The 19,121-nt window shown below is 41.4% G+C and overlaps 1 protein-coding gene across 1 annotated transcript in view; it reads left to right on the forward strand.

The window, feature by feature from the left end:
• Positions 1–19,121, forward strand: part of CDH23 (cadherin related 23) — a 412,975-nt gene that overhangs the window by 177,857 nt on the left and 215,997 nt on the right. Inside the window, exons 10-11 of the mRNA XM_081004664.1 lie at positions 7,612–7,724; positions 11,410–11,598. Of these exons, the coding sequence (XP_080860790.1) occupies positions 7,612–7,724; positions 11,410–11,598 (302 nt within the window). The remainder of the gene's footprint in view (positions 1–7,611; positions 7,725–11,409; positions 11,599–19,121) is intronic.

Below are 19,121 nucleotides of genomic sequence, written 5' to 3' on the forward strand. Positions count from 1 at the left end.
AATGCTAGCGATCTGAGGGTCATTTGTAAATTTTCCAAAATACCTTTTGGTAAACTAGAGTGCAGCCAGCAAACGGCCCCCTTCACCATATAGGAAGCAATCCCTTGTTTGTGTTCACAAGCTGGGTTAGGCTGGTGATGTTCAGACACTGAGGTCAGGGCTGTGTTTTGAAGGACAGATAATTAATCCAGTAATGTAATCCACAGCTCCTTTTTTGGCAGATTTATGAAGATAGCCTCTGTCCCGGGGACTCTACCTCATCATCTTTCATTTCCCAGGCAAAGCTAGTGACTTGTTATATAACATGACCTGTTCTAGATAAGATTTTTCATTTAAGGAGCTCTTCAGGCTAAGAGAGATTGATGTCCTGGCAGCTTCCAAGGTGCAACAAGTGATGGAAAGACATCAGAAATGGGGTTGGGCAGTCAGGCTATTATTAATAACCATGAAGGGAGGAGTTAAATTTAGATGGCCGTTGCCATGCCAGTGGAGTGTGGGAGTCATAAAACTTAAGGTGTGTGTTACAACTATTGTCCCTGTCTACTAACTTGTAACAGAGTTGACTTTAGAACCTTACAGCAAAGGCAAGAAAAACGATTGAGAAGCCGGGTGAATGGCCATATAAAATGGAAGAGTCAGTTTTTCTTGCCTATCTACCACATGCAAACACGGTCAAAAAATGCAGCATAAAACCCTGTGGAACATCATACTGGTGAACCCTGGCAGGACATTTCCAATAATGTTGCACAATGCTGTAGTGGGAATGGAGGTGAATTTACACGACTGCATAAAGTCTAAGGGGTGCAGGCACTGCAGAGAGCATAAACTCCAAAAGTACCACAGTAGCTTTTCTTGTCAGAAGGATTGGAAAGATACAATGATAGTCCAGTTCCTGAGATTCTTGTCCACGTTGTTAAGAGTGTGTTTAAAAAAAACACCACCCAACTTAGATGTGGACCTGAAAATAAAATGTGTGAGTTAGACTTGAAGCAGAATGAGGCAGCAGTATTGGAATGGTGTATTCCTAACCTGGCATACGCATTGGTTCAGCTGTAGCCTGTGAAATTATATTACTCCAGTTTTGAAAATACCCATTTGTTTGTTTGTTTGTTTGTTTGTTTGTTTGTTGATTAAATCTTGTGTCTTGCCTTTCTATTACAACGGTCTTTAAGGCAGCTCACAAATCGATAAAATAATCTAAGATATCTCCATCGTTAAAATAAAAATAAACTAAAATGAACAACGGCTGTAAAAAAGCATTATAAATATAAACAAGAAGCATTATACCTAACAAAAATTAGTTATTTGTTATATTGTTTATATGGTTTCTTTCGGCTGTAAAAAATAGTCAGATAGGATGGATATAGCTTAGTGTCTAAAGGACAGTAAAGACGTCAGGTGAATATATATTTGGAGGGAATTTCCACAGCCAGGGAAATTCTGTTTCTCTCTGGTAGCCACCAACCAACATCCCAAGACAGATCTTGAGAGCCAGTGTGGTGTAGTGGTTAAGAGCGGTGGACTTGTAATCTGGTGAACCGGGTTCACTTCCCTGCTCCTCCACATGCAGCTGCTGGGTGACCTTGGGCCAATCACACTTCTCGGAAGTCTCTCAGCCTCACTCACCTCACAGAGTGTTTGTTGTGGGGGAGGAAGGGAAAGGAGAATGTTAGCCGCTTTGAGACTCCTTAGGGTAGTGATAAAGCAGGATATCAAATCCAAACTCTTCGTCTTGAAGAGTCTCAGACAAAAATTAATTGATGAGGTTGCATTAACACAAGAGCAGACAGACCTTTCAATACCCTCCTCCTAGATTAGGGATAGAGAATCCCCAGTCTGAAGTGGTATGGTCCATTCTATGATGGTGGTATCATCCATCCCAGAAATCTGATTTCTACCATGTCCATGAGATAGAACTAGACTAAAAGCGAAAATGTTGGCTGTTGCTACAACCAAAGTGCCTCAGACATTTCAGTGTTGCAGAGAATTAGCAGTGTGTGTTACATTGCTTTGGCCCAGTGTCATTCCGGGAACAGTCTTTGCAAATATTGCTTTTATAATGGCTCCTTTTATTTCAGAAAGCTTCACCAACAAATGGCCTTCAGTAATTAAAACAGTAACTCAACATCAGCTTTTGAAACAGCTGGAAAGACTATGAGAGTATGGGGGGGCAGAGGAAGTAACTGGTTTCACAAGGGGTTGAGGAGCTGACAGCTGCCTCTGGAATATTGCCCTGGGTGTGTGATGTGTGTGTGTGTGTGTGTGTGTGTGTGTGTGTGTTTTAGTAGGATTGGATCCAAACAATGTCCTATTTGCGGAAGTATGACTTTAATAGGGATATATAGACAAATATAGAAAGGGCATTTCTTTTGAAACACAGCTTTGCAATGTGGATAATAGTTTGTATAGGAATAAATGCAGGTATTAAGAAAAAGTGTAGCAGTCTGGAATTTTGATCATGGTAAGATTCCCCCCCCCCCAAAAAAAATTCTATACAAACAAAATTGTCAATGTGAAGAAGGCAAGTTTGCCATGTAATTATGACATCTGTGGCCTGAGTTATACACACACACTACTGTGGCTGTTGTTGTCATGTTGCTTGGTCTTTATGCCACAGCGTTAGCATTCCTGACCAGGATTCATGTGGGACAGGCAGGTCACATGGTAAGATCTTTTCCCAGCAATGAACTACCCTTAGAGACTGATGGGGAATCTGATGCTGTGGGAATCTGTGAGGCAGAGCACCAAATGCATCTCATAGCACATAACCTAAGGAAATGAAAGTGTTCAGAAGTCACAGTGAAATTGAAATCAGTGGAACATATGCAAATTTAACAAGCCTCATAGATTTAAATATGATTTAAATGCATTTAATTTTATCTGAATTGAACTCATGGTTATTAACTCTGATGTCTTTACAAGATATTATATATCCATAGGATGTGAAACACAGATTTGTGTTTCACCTCTGCCCCACTCCTCAATGTTGATATGGTGCAAAATGTGGAATATATATGTAACAGCATAGAAGCTGTTGTACATACACTGGAGAAAATGAGGGAATTGTTAAGAACAGGCTTTTCTTGTGGGTTGGGCTGTATGTTTCCAAAGTGTTGGAATTTTTATTTTTAATCATTTAATTAAACAAAGCCTGGAACTGCTTATAAGGTGAGGCATCCAATTTTGGCTGGTCCCTCCTTCCTCTTTCAGCCCTCTGGGCCCTATCTCATTCTGTCCCAGAACCCACCCAACACTCAGGAAGTTCTGGGCTATAGTGGATACAGGTGTATGTGTGTGTTAGTGAAAACGAGATGTTCACCCTTTCATGAGCAGAAGAGCTTTCCACTGACACAAAGCCACCATTGATGACAACCCAGTCATTCCAGCAAAGAAACAGCGGATTTATGGGTGTCTTCCCCCCTCTGTAAGCATGGTTGTGAAGATTCATTCTGTAAACTGCATTCGAGCCATAAATATGTAGGAATCCAAATGTGCATTCTCTCTGTGGGAAATATATTTGCCTTCTGCTCCTGTTTACTTGGATGCAACCCTGTGCAAATTAAAAAAGAAGTATAAATAAATTTAAGGAGAAATATGAATGAATGGCGCTGCAAATATTCGGCCTGAACCTCATTCCATGGGGGAATACCGTGTTGTGCCTGGGAATACACAGGTACAACTCATACTGTTGACCTGAATGGCCTTGGCATTATGGAGACTGCCCTATCCCTATTCTGTTGTGCCATGCAGCTGTGCTCCCTTTTACTGGATCTGCTCCTTCCTTGCACATTTACCTTTGAGTCTGAATGGACTATCATCTTAGTTTGCTGCCTGCCTCGTGTTAACTCACATGCTTACTGCCCTTGTCTTTTTGACTCAGTGATTTATTTAGTCTAGTTTAACCTCCTGGGTTACAACTTCTCAGCCATTTCCTTGGGTGCAGCTATTATTTGCTGCAATGGATGCTTCTGGCAGCCCTCACCTCCCAAAACTCACACCCCTGCTATTGTCTATAATCTGTATAAAAACAGTGTGGGAGACATTACAGGAAAGCAGCCCTGAGCACCTGTCTGGATGTTGTATGGGGTAGAATTCAAGGTGAAGATCAGCGAGGTAGTCAAAGCCGCTGATGGACTATTTATATAATGATAACTGTGTCTGTTGCTGATTCTATGAACCACATCCAACAGCATCTATTTCAGTGCAGAGGAGCCCTGACAGAGCACATTTTGATTAATAAATTATATAGTGTGCACGGTGTAGGCCACGTTCCCCTTTCACATCTCATGAAAGTCATTCACTTTAAGTTTAGTGGTTTAATGAGTCCAGGCCAGTCTAAAGATTGCATGTTGTGGCAGCAAATGTCACTTCGACAAAAGGAAGAGGGCTATTGGATTATGTGCCCAAGGGCATTTTCACTAGTGATGCCAAGCCTCAAGCTAGATGTTTGCCAGTGTGAAAATGTATGGCACAATGTTGTAATGTTCTGAGCTGCTCGCCTTCATGGGGAAGGGGTAACTCAAAGTGTGATGTCACATTACATGTCCCCACCCTCAGGACACCGTTTAGTACGGAGTGTGTATGTGCTGGGGTGGGGGGAGAAAGAGAGACAGAGTGGGAATCATTTTAAAAACAAATGTATACGCTACTTAAATATATATTCTACAGCCTATAGACATTTGGATGGTCTTGGCCAGTCTGCTTATTTACAGAACACAGAGATAAAACATCTCTTGAATTCTGTACTGCACATTTTACGCTGCATATTTAAGACTATAATATATGCGAAGCCATGCTGCATAAAATCCTTCCTGGGATTGCAACACTGTTTAGTAGAACCATGGACAATGCAGGTTTGTACTTCTAGAACACAGGCAAAACAGTCACATCTACTTTTTCCCCCCCCGATGCAAAATCAATCTGCTCTGCCATTTTTTCAGCTTGAAAAATCCAGGTTGTAGCCTGGTGTGGAATCACAATACAGTGGTACCTCCAGCTGCGGACGGGATCCGCTCCGGAGTTCCGGTCGGATCCCGAGGTTTCTGCAACCTGAGGACCACCTCTGTGCATTCACATACCAGTTCTGCGCATGCACGTGCTGCAAAACCTGGTAAAATACTTCCAGGTTTGCTGCATGCACATCCCGAAGTTTACGTAACCAGAGGGTTACGTAAACGGTGGTTCAACTGTACTTGTTTGTCAACTGAGAGGGCCAGTAGCTCAACACTGGGAAAGGATCAGGTCAGAATTGGAGGGCACATAATTAGCAACGCCAAGTTGCCCAAATAAGAGACAATAGAATGTTCTTTGCTGGCCAAGTACAATACAGTCAATGCCATCATTAAACTCTCAAGCATCCTAAGAACAACAAGGCTTCATATTGAGGTTCAGGACACTGCAAGAGGCAGACAGTGCAAATGTAGGTAGCAGAAGCATTTCACATCTTTGCATCCTGATTTGGAACATCTTGACTGAGTCAGAAATAAGTGCCACTGAGTTCAATGAAGCTTATTCCTAGTAAGTGTGCTTAGGAGCACAGTCTTAATCAAGCAGTTGGATTGAAATGAGAGAAAGTGATGAACGTGTTTTTAAGTATTGTTCCTTTGAGCTGATACTGCAGTTTAAAAATATGACAAATATAACAAAAAATTAAAATTGGAAAATATCTTGATAATCTATATGTGCCTGTGTTCTATTTCCAACCAAACATATCCAGCATCTCTAGCTTATAACATTTAAGAACCACATTACCTCAATGGCATGGCTCGTAGCTTCCACCTGGCTGCTTCCCCACTGCTGTGTATCAGGGAGATCATGTGGGTATGGGAGAGGGTCAGGTGACAATAGTTATTGCCCATGCTAATGCTGTCAATCCCCTGAGGCTGGTGGTGTTGGTCTGGGGAGTTACCATTCCTAATGAGTAGTACATAGGCATTAGAAGGGTAGAACAGAAATCTCCAAATGCCTCCCATGTGCTTTCCTCACTACATACATTATATGAACAGTATGGAAAGCAACAGCCACACTGGTAAGGCAACTACAGGCTCAAGACAAGGATTTACAAGGACAGGCCTGTCCACCTGTGGACTTCTAAAGATTACTAGTGAAGGCTATCGAAAGAAATGTTACTACTTTCTCTGCTGTGGAACCCAGTGGGCGGAGGAATAACAGAGGTGTGGAACAGGCCTGGGATTGTTTTGTTGCCCATGTTCATTTTTTTTTGCTCTTTATAGGAAAGAAAGCGGAGGTGGTGTAATTGTTGTTAGATCAATGGAGCAAACAAACCAGTTGAAAGCCATCAGACATTTCTGCAGTATGCAGTCAGCCACATGCTAAAATGCACTTAACCCAGGCTGGGACTTTTTAGTGGGTCAAGAAATTGACAAGAGAGGTAACAATGGAATAAGGGGTGACAAAAGTATTTCATAAAGAGAGGAAGGTGGGGGTTCGGACATGAAAGGAAATGTGTAGCAACAAGTGTGCGTGTATTTTGGGGGGGGCGGGGTTGGGAATAAAATGGGGGGAGGTGGCATGCTCTTCCTCTCCCCTGCGCCTTTTTCTTCTAAAATGTGAAGTCATATATAAGTCTTGAGGAATGAAACAAATCTGAAAGCTGCTTCACTATGTCTTTTCTTCTCCAGGGCTGAGTTCTGAAGGAAATGTTTGTGCAAGTTTCAAGCACAACTGATTGACTTGTCCTCATGATATTCCCAAGAAACTTCCTGCCCTATTTCTAACCGTTTTTTTAAAAAAGAAAACTTTATAACATAATCCTCTTTTTCCCCCTTTCAACAGTACAAGCAGGAGGCAATCAGTGCCTGATCTACAGGGCTCTAGGTTTGATCCCTGTGGTGACTGGCATAGAGCAATAGGTTAGCGTTTAAGTTTGAAATTGGGGAATTCTACCCTTTTGGGTGGGTTTTCTGTAAAACATTAGAACAGGACTCCTACTTCTCTACCTCTTCTTCCCCCATCCCAGTCTCACCTCCTTGATTTCCTGTCCCACAGGTTTGCTAGCCTGCTTCATCTTGTGTCCCCCACTTTTTGAAGTTGGGGTTGTGCATTACAAAGGAGGAGAAGGAGAAAGGATCCCATTTCCTCTCTGTGTCCTGCACATCCTTCCGATCTCATCTCTACATACTGTCAAGAATGCTTTCGGCAAACTACCCTCCCTCCACACCCAGCCTTATACTTAAAGGGAACTGCAGATGTGTGTCTCTGCGCCCTGCCAAAGATCCATAATCAGTAGCAGAAGTGATGTGTATACAAAAGCCATGAATACATTTCCATTTAAACAGGAGCGCTTTGAAACTCCTTCACTGCCTGAAGTTTTTGTGATGCTATCAGGAGGAGCAGCAGCAGCTCAGTTTCCAAACCTGTATCTTGTTAGAGGCAATGAGAAATAGAGTTTGGTCTTTAAAATGCATTCTGTAATGTTTTCAAGTCATGGCATAAATCTGTTGCTGGCTGGGGTTTCAAACAGCACAACATTTTGCTTTTCTCATCTGGCAACTGTGTTTTGTTTTGACCTAAATGTTAAATCTCGAGCTTTTTTTATGCATTTCTGCACAGGAGTTTTATGTGTGCTGATTCAATTTATTTTATTGTCAGGCAACACCAACAGTATATTTGCACTGGACTACATCAGTGGTGCTTTAACTCTGAATGGGCCACTGGACCGAGAAAATCCTTTCTACAGTGCTGGATTTATTCTTACAGTGAAGGTGAGAGAGTCAGAGATGGGCTGTATTGGAGCAAGTGTTTCAGAATATTTCAAGGGAGAAGAAGGGAACATTGGTTGTGGCAGCAAAAGCTAAAGTGGGATTTCAGTTTAACCTGAAACTGCATAAATTTGGAGAATTTGGGTTTTGAAATGCAATTTATATGTGCAAATCTTAGAATTGGTGAGGATTTCCCCAGGCACATGAAATTTTGTTCAATTTATAGCTTTGAATATTGAGTGCCAAGAGAGAGAGAAATTGTACCTAAATCATTGCCATTCTACTTATGTGTAGTTAAGAACAAACACATTTTGGGGGAGTTTCAAAACTGAAATACTTTTGGTGGAAGCTGAATGCTTTTGCTATCAGTGTTTTAGTATTTACATTCCCTCACTTATTCACATAACTTAAATCTCCCATTTACTTATTGAATTTTGACACAAAAAATGAATTTTTGCCTTTATGTTATAGCTTCATGACAAGTCATTGTCAGTAGACTCAGATGACTTTCTTCTCCAACTTCAAGCATTTAGATATTGAGGCATATTATGCTATTTCCAACTGAGAGGAAGTGGACCCATTTTTCATCATCCATAGATCCCTGCTGTTGACAATGGGTCTTCATCCAGTCCAAATAAATGTGCATCATATCAGGAGCTACAACATGATGTAGTGGTTCCAACATTCAGGTGGTTCCAAAGATCCATCATGAAGTATATTTTTTCCTGCCCGGGAACATTCCTTAGAACAAACTTGGAATTGCTTGGTTTTGACAATCAGACGCAACTCCAACTCAAAAACACTTGAGTGGTACATATGGACAACAGAGATAATAGGACGTGCATGGTGAAGGAGAAAAATAATATAAGCCATTCCACGTGAAGTGTTTTCAAACGTGTATAAAACTGAGTGGTAACAAGAACAGACATGTGAAAAATAAGTTGAATGCATTTTCAGTAAGTTTCCCAAAACAGTTAGGTGCTCTGTTTTTGTCCAATTCTGTTTATTCTTTTCCTTACTCAGTGCTATTAGATTTTAGATAAACCTAGGGCCATTTGTTAGATATCTCTGTGTCCCTAGGTAGCAAATTGGGTACTGCTATGGAGTTGAAGTTCCTGAAGAAATGCGTTTTATGGAACTGCCTGCTGGAACTAGATAATAAGAGTTCCTGATCAAGCTGAATGATAGGAGATTCAGGACAGGCAAGAAGCTGTGCTTCTTTACCCAGTGCATTGTTAAACTCAGGAATTCCCTACCACAAGGGGTGGCCATGGTCACCAAAACTGGTCGACTTTAAAAGGGGAATTGGACAGATTCATGGAGGGTAAGGCCATCAATGGCTAGTAGAGATGGCGTGGTGCTCATCAGACCCTTCCTACACAAGTTTGTCCATGCTGAGCAGAAATTACAGGGAAGAGGGGCAAAACATCCTGGTTAAGAAATGCCATGAAGAACCATGTTCCAGCACCTGAGAACTTCTCCCTCCCTCCCTGCACCAATCACAGGTGTTTAATTAAAATCAATACCAAGCCAACGAGCTGGTTGGAAACATATTTAGTAGTATGGATTCCACTGGGCTGGAGGGGTGGGGGATGGGGGAGAAAATCCATTTGTTAGAGGGGTCATTGATTGGGAGGTGGCAGGCAGTTTCCCAAGAAGTACTGATCCCCTTCCTTCCCCCTAGAAGGGCAGTACTTTGTCAAGGAGGGAAACTGGCATGCAATTACTCCACTTGACCTCTGCTGAGGGTCTTTCAGTGGAATTCTACATGGTCAATATGCTATTATCTCTATCCCTGAAATCCTGCTTCTTCTCCTAGTTCAGTTTTTGTTTAGTTAAAGAAAAATCTAAGTGAAGGCAGAATCTATTTTTAAATAGGGGAAAGGCTGTAGTTTCTTCACGCCTACTAAATAGACTCATGTGACTTTGCAGTCTAGTTCTCTGTCACCAAAATGCTATAGGAAATGCACTGGCAGCTGCAGATCAGTGGCAGGACGCGTGTTCTGCATGCAGAAAGCCCCAGCTTTCCATTCCTAGCCTCTACAGGCAGGGCTGAGGAAAACTCCTGGTCCACAACTCCAGGAGACCCTCTCCCAGTCATTGTAGACGGTACTGAGTTAGATGGTCTGACTCAGTAGAAGGCAGCTTCCTGTGGTTGGTCTCATCTTGTCCTCTGGCTCTGGTTGTCTGCTACTACATAGGTGAAGATAAATTATGGTCCGTATTGTCTTCACTGAATAATTTGGCTCAAATGCTACAGATAAGTTTCTCTACGTTAGGAAACCGTGGCTGAGAAGTATGGCCTCCTTCAAAAACTCACAGGTAGTTAAAAGGGAATTTGGATCAGTGAAATGCTCCTCTTAAACACCAAATGTTCATGGTGACCATGTTCCTCTTCATTTGGCACCATTTTATCTCCCCCACCCCCAATGTATATTCCTAGCCAATCAGGGATCCTATATCCAGTGAGATAAGATCATGTTGAGTGAGAGGACATGGGGAAAATGGTATAGTTCATTGGTAGAGCATCTGCTTTGCATGCAGGTTGTATCCCAGGTCCAGTCCCTGACATATCCAGGTAGGGCTGGAAATGCCCCCCCTCTAAAATCCTGGGGAGGTGCTGCCAGTGAGTGTAGACACTGCTGAACCAGATGAATCAACGATCTGATTCATTCTATGGCAGCTTCCTATATTCCTACTTTAAGGCCAGTCATATTGGCTACATAGTGTTGTGTTGCCCAGTTGCCCTATGCAATGTGGGACTGTATTTCCCCCTCTTCCAGTACTTTGCTATGAAGAAAGGCAATTAAATTGATGCAGTCCTGTGCAGTAGAAGTGGGCTCATGTCCCCCAGACAACTATGGTTAAGCTCCCTGCACTGTGTTCAGTGCCTTCACTGCCTTCCTTTTTAGCACCTGATAATGCATTCTGTTCTGCTCCACACAATGCATGAGCATAGCACCTGTTCACAGCACCCCATATTGCAATACATAGCTGCAAACACATCACCAAAACCAATCCTCCAGCCTCTCCCCTTCCCTCCCATGCTGCTTTCTGAGCTAGGCCAAAGTAGGCCTAGAGGTCAGAAAATTGTTGTTTATCAATCTTTCCTTTTTACTGAGGTGCACAAAACGCAATTAAAACAAAATAAACATAATAAATTACAAAATATTAAGTGGTGCCTCAGACCAAAATTGCAGGCTGATACAGCTATCTTAAAGCAGCAGCAAAGTGCACAACAAGATAAATAAAGACCTGTGTGCTTTCATTTACATTGATACCCCTCCGCCCAAAAAAAGATTGTTTGCAGAATCTTGACTTTTCAAGCCAAATTAAATTAGGCATGGAGCTCTCTGGCTTTTATTCCATGCTTTTTTTTTTTAAATGGAAAATCTTCATGGAGTAAAATGTGGGTGGGTGGGTGTGCATCTGGTACTGCCAAACTAGTTTCACCTCGTGCTTCTTTGCCAACTAATATCAGTTGCTTTCCTACTGCTCAGGGTAAATTCCCATTCCTTTTCCCTTGTTTGAAGAAAAATGGATTTTCTTTCTTTCTCTGTTTATAAGATTGTGTTTATTTATTTTAATCCTTCAAGGTGTGGTTCTCAACATAGTCACATGCTGGATAAACAACATGCAAAGATCCAAAAATAACAGTGTTTCCCCTTTCCAATTTCCCTTCCTACAGGGGACAGAACTAAACGATGACCGCACACCTTCCAATGCCTCAGTGGTGACTACCTTCAACATTCTTGTCATTGACATAAATGACAACGCCCCTGAGTTCAACAGTTCAGAGTATAGTGTGGCTATTCCTGAACTAGCCCAGGTGGGCTTTGCTCTTCCTCTTTTCATCCAAGTGCAAGATAAAGATGAGGTAAGACAGGGGGAAACAAAACAAGATCAAATGCCTCTTCTACTGAGATTTTCTTTTTTATATGAAAAAAATCTGCCGCCTTAACTTTGTTCCTGGCATTCTTGGTTTCTTTTTATTTTACATTAGGATTGGATAAGGACTCTTTAGCCACCTTAGTACTTCCATATCTGTATTATCAACATAACAAGTTACAAGGACCATAGAAACAATAAGTAGAAAACCAGCTTTTAAAAGGATGAATACACAAAGTCCATATTTTTCTAACATCCATGGCATCGTTTGTCAGCTATGAATATGTACAGCATCTCACATCACTGCTCATACATATACCGGTAGTTAAAAGTAGAAATATTGCATTGCTTTTTAAGGCTGAACGTCAATCAATTTTTACAAAGGCATATACAGTGGTACCTCGGGTTACATATGCTTCAGGTTACAGACTCCGCTAACCCAGAAATAGTGCTTCAGGGTAAGAACTTTGCTTCAGGATGAGAACAGAAATCGTGGTCTGGTGCTGCGGCAGCAGCGGGAGGCCTCATTAGCTAAAGTGGTGCTTCAGGTTAAGAACAGTTTCAGGTTAAGAACGGACCTCCGGAACGAATTAAGTACTTAACCTGAGGTACCACTGTAATGCATTGTACGTTAGACTGAAATTGTGACTCGGAAAAATTCTTGTTCCTATGTTCAGTTTTGCTGTACACGTACCATCACCTTGGGTAAGCAATATGCACATAATTCGTGTTAACTCTGTTGTTTATATGTACAAAATAGTCTTCACATTTATGAAAAAGGATGCCCCATCCAGTTTTATATCTATCCCATTTTTTTGTTTTTGTTTTGTTGGTAGTTATTTATGTGTTTATGTATTTATTTTTTCTGAAACCTTAATTAAAGTTGGACAGCCATGTTATAACCCATAATTTATTATGCTATTTGCCTACTGTAGGTTGCATTCCTGCATTTTAACTATTTGCCATCTTAATTGCAATCAACTATATAGTGCTAAATAATCCTTCACTGCAAGGAGACGAATTGCAAAATATGCCAATATTAACTGGGGCAAACTGTGCAAGATAACCATGAAATGTGGAGAACAGTTTGAGCATTTTTCCAAACTTGCATCTTCTCAGCCCATAGAGTATTATTTCCTTCTGTAAGATGAGGACAATGTAGCTGATGAGTTCTAGCAAGCACAGTTGCCATTTTTGTGCAAATGAATTTCTTCCTTTCTCAAGTTGTGTTTATAAATTGAGTGTCCCCCCCCCTTTCCTGGTGACAATCACCAGTCTATGGAATTGAAAGCTTGGGTTGTTTCATCAGAATTCTTCCTTGGGTTCATTTTTATCTTGAATGCATAAAATGGCTATTTACATTCAAATGTATCTACAAGAATTAGAAATTCTGGCTGACACCAAGGAGCTTAGAATTTCATCTGGTTCTCACACTGACATCACCTCATTCTCTAGCTAAGAACTTTGGAATTGTCAAAGTGGAGCATTAACTATTTCCAAGAAAATTAGGTGAGGAGAATGAGACGGAAAAGAATACTAGCACATAACTAGATATTTGTAATCTCTTCCTTAAGTAGAGGGGTGGCCTTTTATTTCTCTTTCATACCACAATATTTGGGTCCAATAGAAATGCACCAACTGTTTTGGTTCAACATTGTGACACTCCTGGGTGTTATGATGTAAGTAGCTTTTGTGTCACTAACAAGGATTGGAGTCATTCTGAGCAGCCCAGATATTCCCCTGAAGTCTGCACCTACAGTGTGAATGTCTGTAGGAAGGGAGCCTTTGCATATATGTTTGTGTGTGTATATATATATAGGGTCTTCCATGGAACCAGGAACCTTAATTCTTTCCATGGAAGCCTTCTTGTGTACAACTGCACACACAGAGTCCTCCTCTGTACAGATGTTAACGCTGTAAGGGCACAATGGAATGTATGATGTCATGGGTGGGATCCACTTCTTGGTCCCACTTATATTAACATGGAAGTTAGCCAGTTACACCTGTTTCCAGGTACTGGGTTGTAAAGTCTTATCTCTGTCTCTCCAGATGGCTCCGTTCTTTGGGTTTCTTCTCACTGCTAATTTCTCTTCTTGGAACTTCCCAGAAACGCTGTTTTCTCCATGATTGGACCTAATACCTTCACATATGTGCTCTCCCTATCACATGCACACATCTTTCACTGCCTGTGGATTCCCCCAGTACAACTTGCCTGCAATATCACAGGCTTTTCCTCTGGAGCCATTAAAATACTTGTATTTATTACAGCAATGGGCCATTTCACTTAGGAATTCCATTACTTCTCCCCCTCCCAAAGCCCTGGAGTTATGCTCTTCAATTACTCCACATATTTGGCTCACGCAATTCATGTCTCAGTTCTTGTGCTACATTCAACCCTATGACCATGACACAATCTACAATATCTGCTTTAAAGGACTGCTGGTATTTTACTTATTTAACTATAGCTAGATAAAACATCATGAAATTTTTGTTTTGTTTTTTAATAATGTACATTTTTCTACAAGGAAAATGGTGAACACTCATTTGTTACAAAAGAATGGCAGATCAGCATTTGTTCTGTGGCAGTCCTGCACGCTTTCTCTTAAGAAAGTTCACATTCTTTGCATATTTTATGGTGGGGAAGAATCATTTTCATATATTAAAATATGCAAAGTCATTATTTTCACAGCATCCGGTGCTCATGGCCTCCCACAATCAAAATGATGGGGTGTGTGGCGCTGTGGTCTAAACCACAGAGCCTAGGACTTGCCGATCAGAAGGTCGGCAGTTCGAATCCCCGCGACGGGGTGAGCTCCTGTTGCTTGGTCCCTGCTCCTGCCCACCTAGCAGTTCGAAAGCACGTAAAAGTGCAAGTAGATAAATGGGTACCGCTCCAGTGGAAAGGTAAACAATGTTTCCGTGTTCTGCTCTGGTTCTCCAGAAGTGGCTTAGTCATGCTAGCCACATGACCTGGAAGCTGTCTGCGGACAAACAACGCCTCCCTCGGCCTATAGAGCGAGATGAGCGCCGCAACCCCAGAGTCGTCTGCAACTGGACCTAATGGTCAGGGGTACCTTTACCTTTTTAAAGGATCAGTTAGGAATTAAAACATTAAGGTGTCACCACCTTATGCTTCTTAGCACTTATGATGATCTTTATTTTGGTTAGACGGTGAATCTTTTATCAAAGTATATGCTACTGGTGAACCAAATGCTTCTTTAGAGACTCCCCAAAGCATCTGGGACATGTAGTTTTCAAGAGTTGCAAAAAAAACCAAAACCCCACGCACATGTAAAACTGAGACAATTGCTTTGGAAAGGAAGAATTTGAAAGAAGCGCTGCAGTCAGCATATAGATGCTGCTTCCTAGCAGGGGCATAAATAGATATTAGTACTTGTGAAGCTGTGATGCTGGAAAGGGGGAATGACGCAGGCGCTCACAATGGGCATGCATATAGAATGGCAGGATTACTCATCTGAAAAGGCCTCTTGGGGAAAATGAGAATCATTTTTAGAATCTTGCTGAAATAATTTATTTACTCTGCTGAAAAGCATCCCTGCCTCTCCCCAGCCGCCACACCAAAACAGAAACTATATCGGTATAGTGAATACTAATGAACCTTTCCTTTACGGAAGGTGCAGGATCATTTTACCTGACGCTTTATTGTTGGTGCTACATCCTCAAGGAAACATGTTTAACATATCGGAAACCCATTTAGGCTGAATAGTTTGATTTACTTTTTCCTGTTTTTCTCACATTTCCCATTTGCTTTTGTGTACTTTAAAAAATAGTTTCAGTTTTTCTGAACTGATTTTGATAGTGCTTATTTCTCTTGTGTTGTTTTAGCAAATGATTGAGGGCTCTAGCAGAGAGTACTTGTCCTGTTCGATAGGTAGAGGGTGGCAGGGAGTCAGCAGGCTGAATTTGGACTTAGGCCACAGACTTTGACATCTGCTCATGAAAGGCTGTTAATCCAACTTGCTAGCGGAGATAGCAAGGAGGCTACTTTCTTCTTTTTTGGCCAGTTTTTCACTCCCTCTGCAACCCACATCATCACCTCCTCATACTGTTCTGAAAGTGTTAGAGGTGATGCTATGGGGTGCAATGGGAGGTGAGGACCATGAGCCCTAAGCAGAGCTTCATCTTCAGATGCTCTTGCTGGAGGAACTGGTCTAGATCCAACCCAATGTTTGCAACTGTATTTTCACTACACGTTGGTACTATCTTTATGGTCCCTGAATGTAATGAGGGAAAATGGTCTTTTGGCCATTCAGGAATAGAAATGCTTGGCTGTTAAAGCCCACCAGCAATTTTTTTCAGCAAAGATAAATATATAAACAGCAATAATTTCTAAGACACTCAAAATGTAAAACGGAGGCAATTGTCTTGCAAGTGAGATGCAGAACTACAGTACCACCATTCCTTGTTTGTTTAGGATTAAGACAAAACACACACACACACACACACACACAGTCAAAGAATTAGAGTAATCAATAAAAACCATGTTGATCAACTCAATAATTTTTAATACAAATTGTACAAATTTTGTACACAGTTTTTGGTTGGGGAGCTGCATCACATATGAGAGTTTCGAAGGATAGCTAAATTTTGGTTGGTATGTTGTTTGAAGAACTATGAATTAGGTGAACTGTCATTAAAATGTGCACCAAACTTCTCCCATTAACCCATTAATGGATTGCTGCCACTGGTCAAGTTGATAATTTACACTGTGTGTGTTTGTGTGTGTGTGTGTGTGTGTGTGTGAGAGAGAGAGAGAGAGAGAGAGAGAGAGAGTGTGTGTATATTGTTTTCCCTCCTTTTGCTTTTCATGTGATATACAGTGGTACCTCCAGTTGCGGACAGGATACGTTCCAGAGCTCCGGTCGGATCCCTAGGTTTCTGCAACTGGAGGGACCGCCTCTGCACACACGCATGTGGTGGTAAAGCGCTTCTGCACATGCACAGAAGTGGTCTACCACTTCTGCGCATGCGCGCATGGCAAAAACCCGGAAACATACTTCTGGGTTTGCCGCTTACATATCCCGAAGTTTATGTAACCAGAGGGATATATAAGCAGAGGTACGACTGTAATGTAAAATTATACAATTCCCTTGTCAAAGAAAAGATCATATTTTGCTGCCACCCCTTTGGCACTTTCCCTGCTGTTCTGGAGTCTAGAGGGTCTCCTCTTTCTCTGGATTTGAGGGTGCTGTGGCATGCAGCCTGATGCATTCAGTGTTTTCTCTGATGTCTCCTCCACCCTTCCAGAACTGATTGTGGTGATTAAAAATAAAATACAACGTTGTTTTCACACACAGTCCTGTCTAATGTGGATAGGCAAAGTTCTGTCAAGGCATTTAAGGACTCAGGTGCCATTATTTAAACAGTTCCTACAAGAAGGAACATGTTAGTTAACATTGCTGGGAACCTCACAGAATCAGACTTGCTTGTGAGTAAAGATCAAAGGAGGATCTTGACTACTGGAAAGTGTGTTGGTAGGTAATATAGTACTGAGTTCTTGTGTGGAACCTCTGCTTCAATTCTGCTTCTTGCTAATTATGGAAAAGCCGTGCTTTAGCAGCCGTGAATGCGACAAACCTCCTTTCCATGAGTATAAAGAAAGCTGCTGCAGAGTACAAAAATCATGTTGTGAAACATGTTGGTGCCATATTTGGGCCCACATGACTTATGAGGAGACAACAACAGAACTTTGACAGTGAGAAGATGGAGAGAACAACTATCCCATGATGAGACCAAGGTGATGGCTTCTGAAAGGAACGAACATTTCACATTGTCATTTCCACAGAGCATTGTATTTTTCAGTGGACAGTTGTGTTTCCTTCAGTGGACAGCTAGAGGAGTGGTTTTTTAGAAGAACAATCCAATAAGTAAGACAGAGAAAGGGAGAAAAATTTAAGACACACAGATTTACATGGACATATCTGACAGAACCTATCATAGTATTTCAGCATTCATGCAGGAGCTGGCCTAGTTCATTTGTTTAAGGGCAGAAAGGGAATTGTTCAATTCACCAGGGAAAGCAACTAAATAAATATATGGAGAGGCAATTGAGATCAAGACAAGTTTTAGTTGTTTTTAGCAACAGCTTTAGGGAAAACAAAATATGCTCTTTTAGAAATGTTTTTTCCTTCTGTAAAATGGAGGTACAATTTTTTAACTTTGAAAAGAATTAATACTGAAGTTTAGTCATGATATACATGCATATAAGTTGTTTCGATCCTTCCTCACTACTGCAGTCTCTTATAGACTGTTGTCATTCTCTGAATCCCATGGCTTGTGTTGACACATTTATGGCAGAGAAATGGCCAATAACTGAACACAAGAGTTCAGCTATAGTCTCCTGTCACAAAGCCAAATAGTGGGATAATTATTTTGCCTCTGCCACGTTAAAGTGTGGGCAGTTCAGAATTACATTCCTGTCCCCAGTTGATTTGCTAGGAAAACTGGGCAATGTGATGTTGAAAAGTTTGGCTTTTTTTGCTGTTGGTGCTGATGACACTTAAATGTTATATGTATTTTAAATGTGAAGCATTTTACATAAGTTGTGGGAAATGACCAGGGAGATCTGGTCTCAACTTTCTGCTCAGTCTTGAAACTTGCTCGATGATCTTGGGCCAGTCACACACATTCAAAGCTAACCTATCTCACAGAGTTATTGCAAGAGTAAGTAGAATCAAGCATTTGCCACAACGCTTAACTCCTCGGGGAAAGGGTAGGCTTTTTTTAAAAAATGTAATAAGTAAATGACCATATTGACATTCCATCAAGTGATGAGATGTTGATGTATACATTTGTTTATTATAATCTCCTTGCTCCAAGGTGGTAAGGGTTATGACAAACAACCCTTTACCTTTTAGCATTACACTAAACCTGTGAGGTAGATTAACCTGGGAGAGAACGACTGGCCTGAATACCTTAGAGGAAGGAATATGCTGACATGCATATCTCTCCTTTCACTGTGGAGCACAGGGCAGCAGAAATGGGGTCATTTTATTTTATTCTGGCAAAACCTCCATGAGGTAGATTAGGCTAAGAAACAGTGGTCTCTTAAGGGCACCCGCAGAGTTCCATCATAGCTTGACAGGGATTTGAGCTCCATTCATTGCACCACAATGGCTTGATTCCATATCCAATCATTCTGTACATTGGAAACTTTAATGAGACTGCTATAATGCAAATAGATGTGTTATTTGCTATGAGACTTCCTTTACAGAAACAAGATCATGTCCCAAACTGAAAAGCCAGAAATCAGGCCCCTTGTCCAAAATTTCACAGCCTGAATATAGGGGTGAAGAGCCTGTGGCACCCCCATATGTTGTTGGATTCCTACTCCCATCAGGCCCAACCAGAATGATGAATGGTCATACCATTTCCCAGTACATTTCAAGGCAGGGCATATCTCTGGAAGACTGGAGGGGCCAAGGGAGTTCTCTTTTTCCTTCTCCCATTTTTTACATTCCTCAGACTGGAGAAAAGAGATTTCTGTGGTGA

This window comes from Podarcis pityusensis, assembly GCF_964106645.2.
Source record: "Podarcis pityusensis genome assembly, chromosome: 5".
Taxonomy (NCBI): Eukaryota; Metazoa; Chordata; class Lepidosauria; order Squamata; family Lacertidae; genus Podarcis; species Podarcis pityusensis.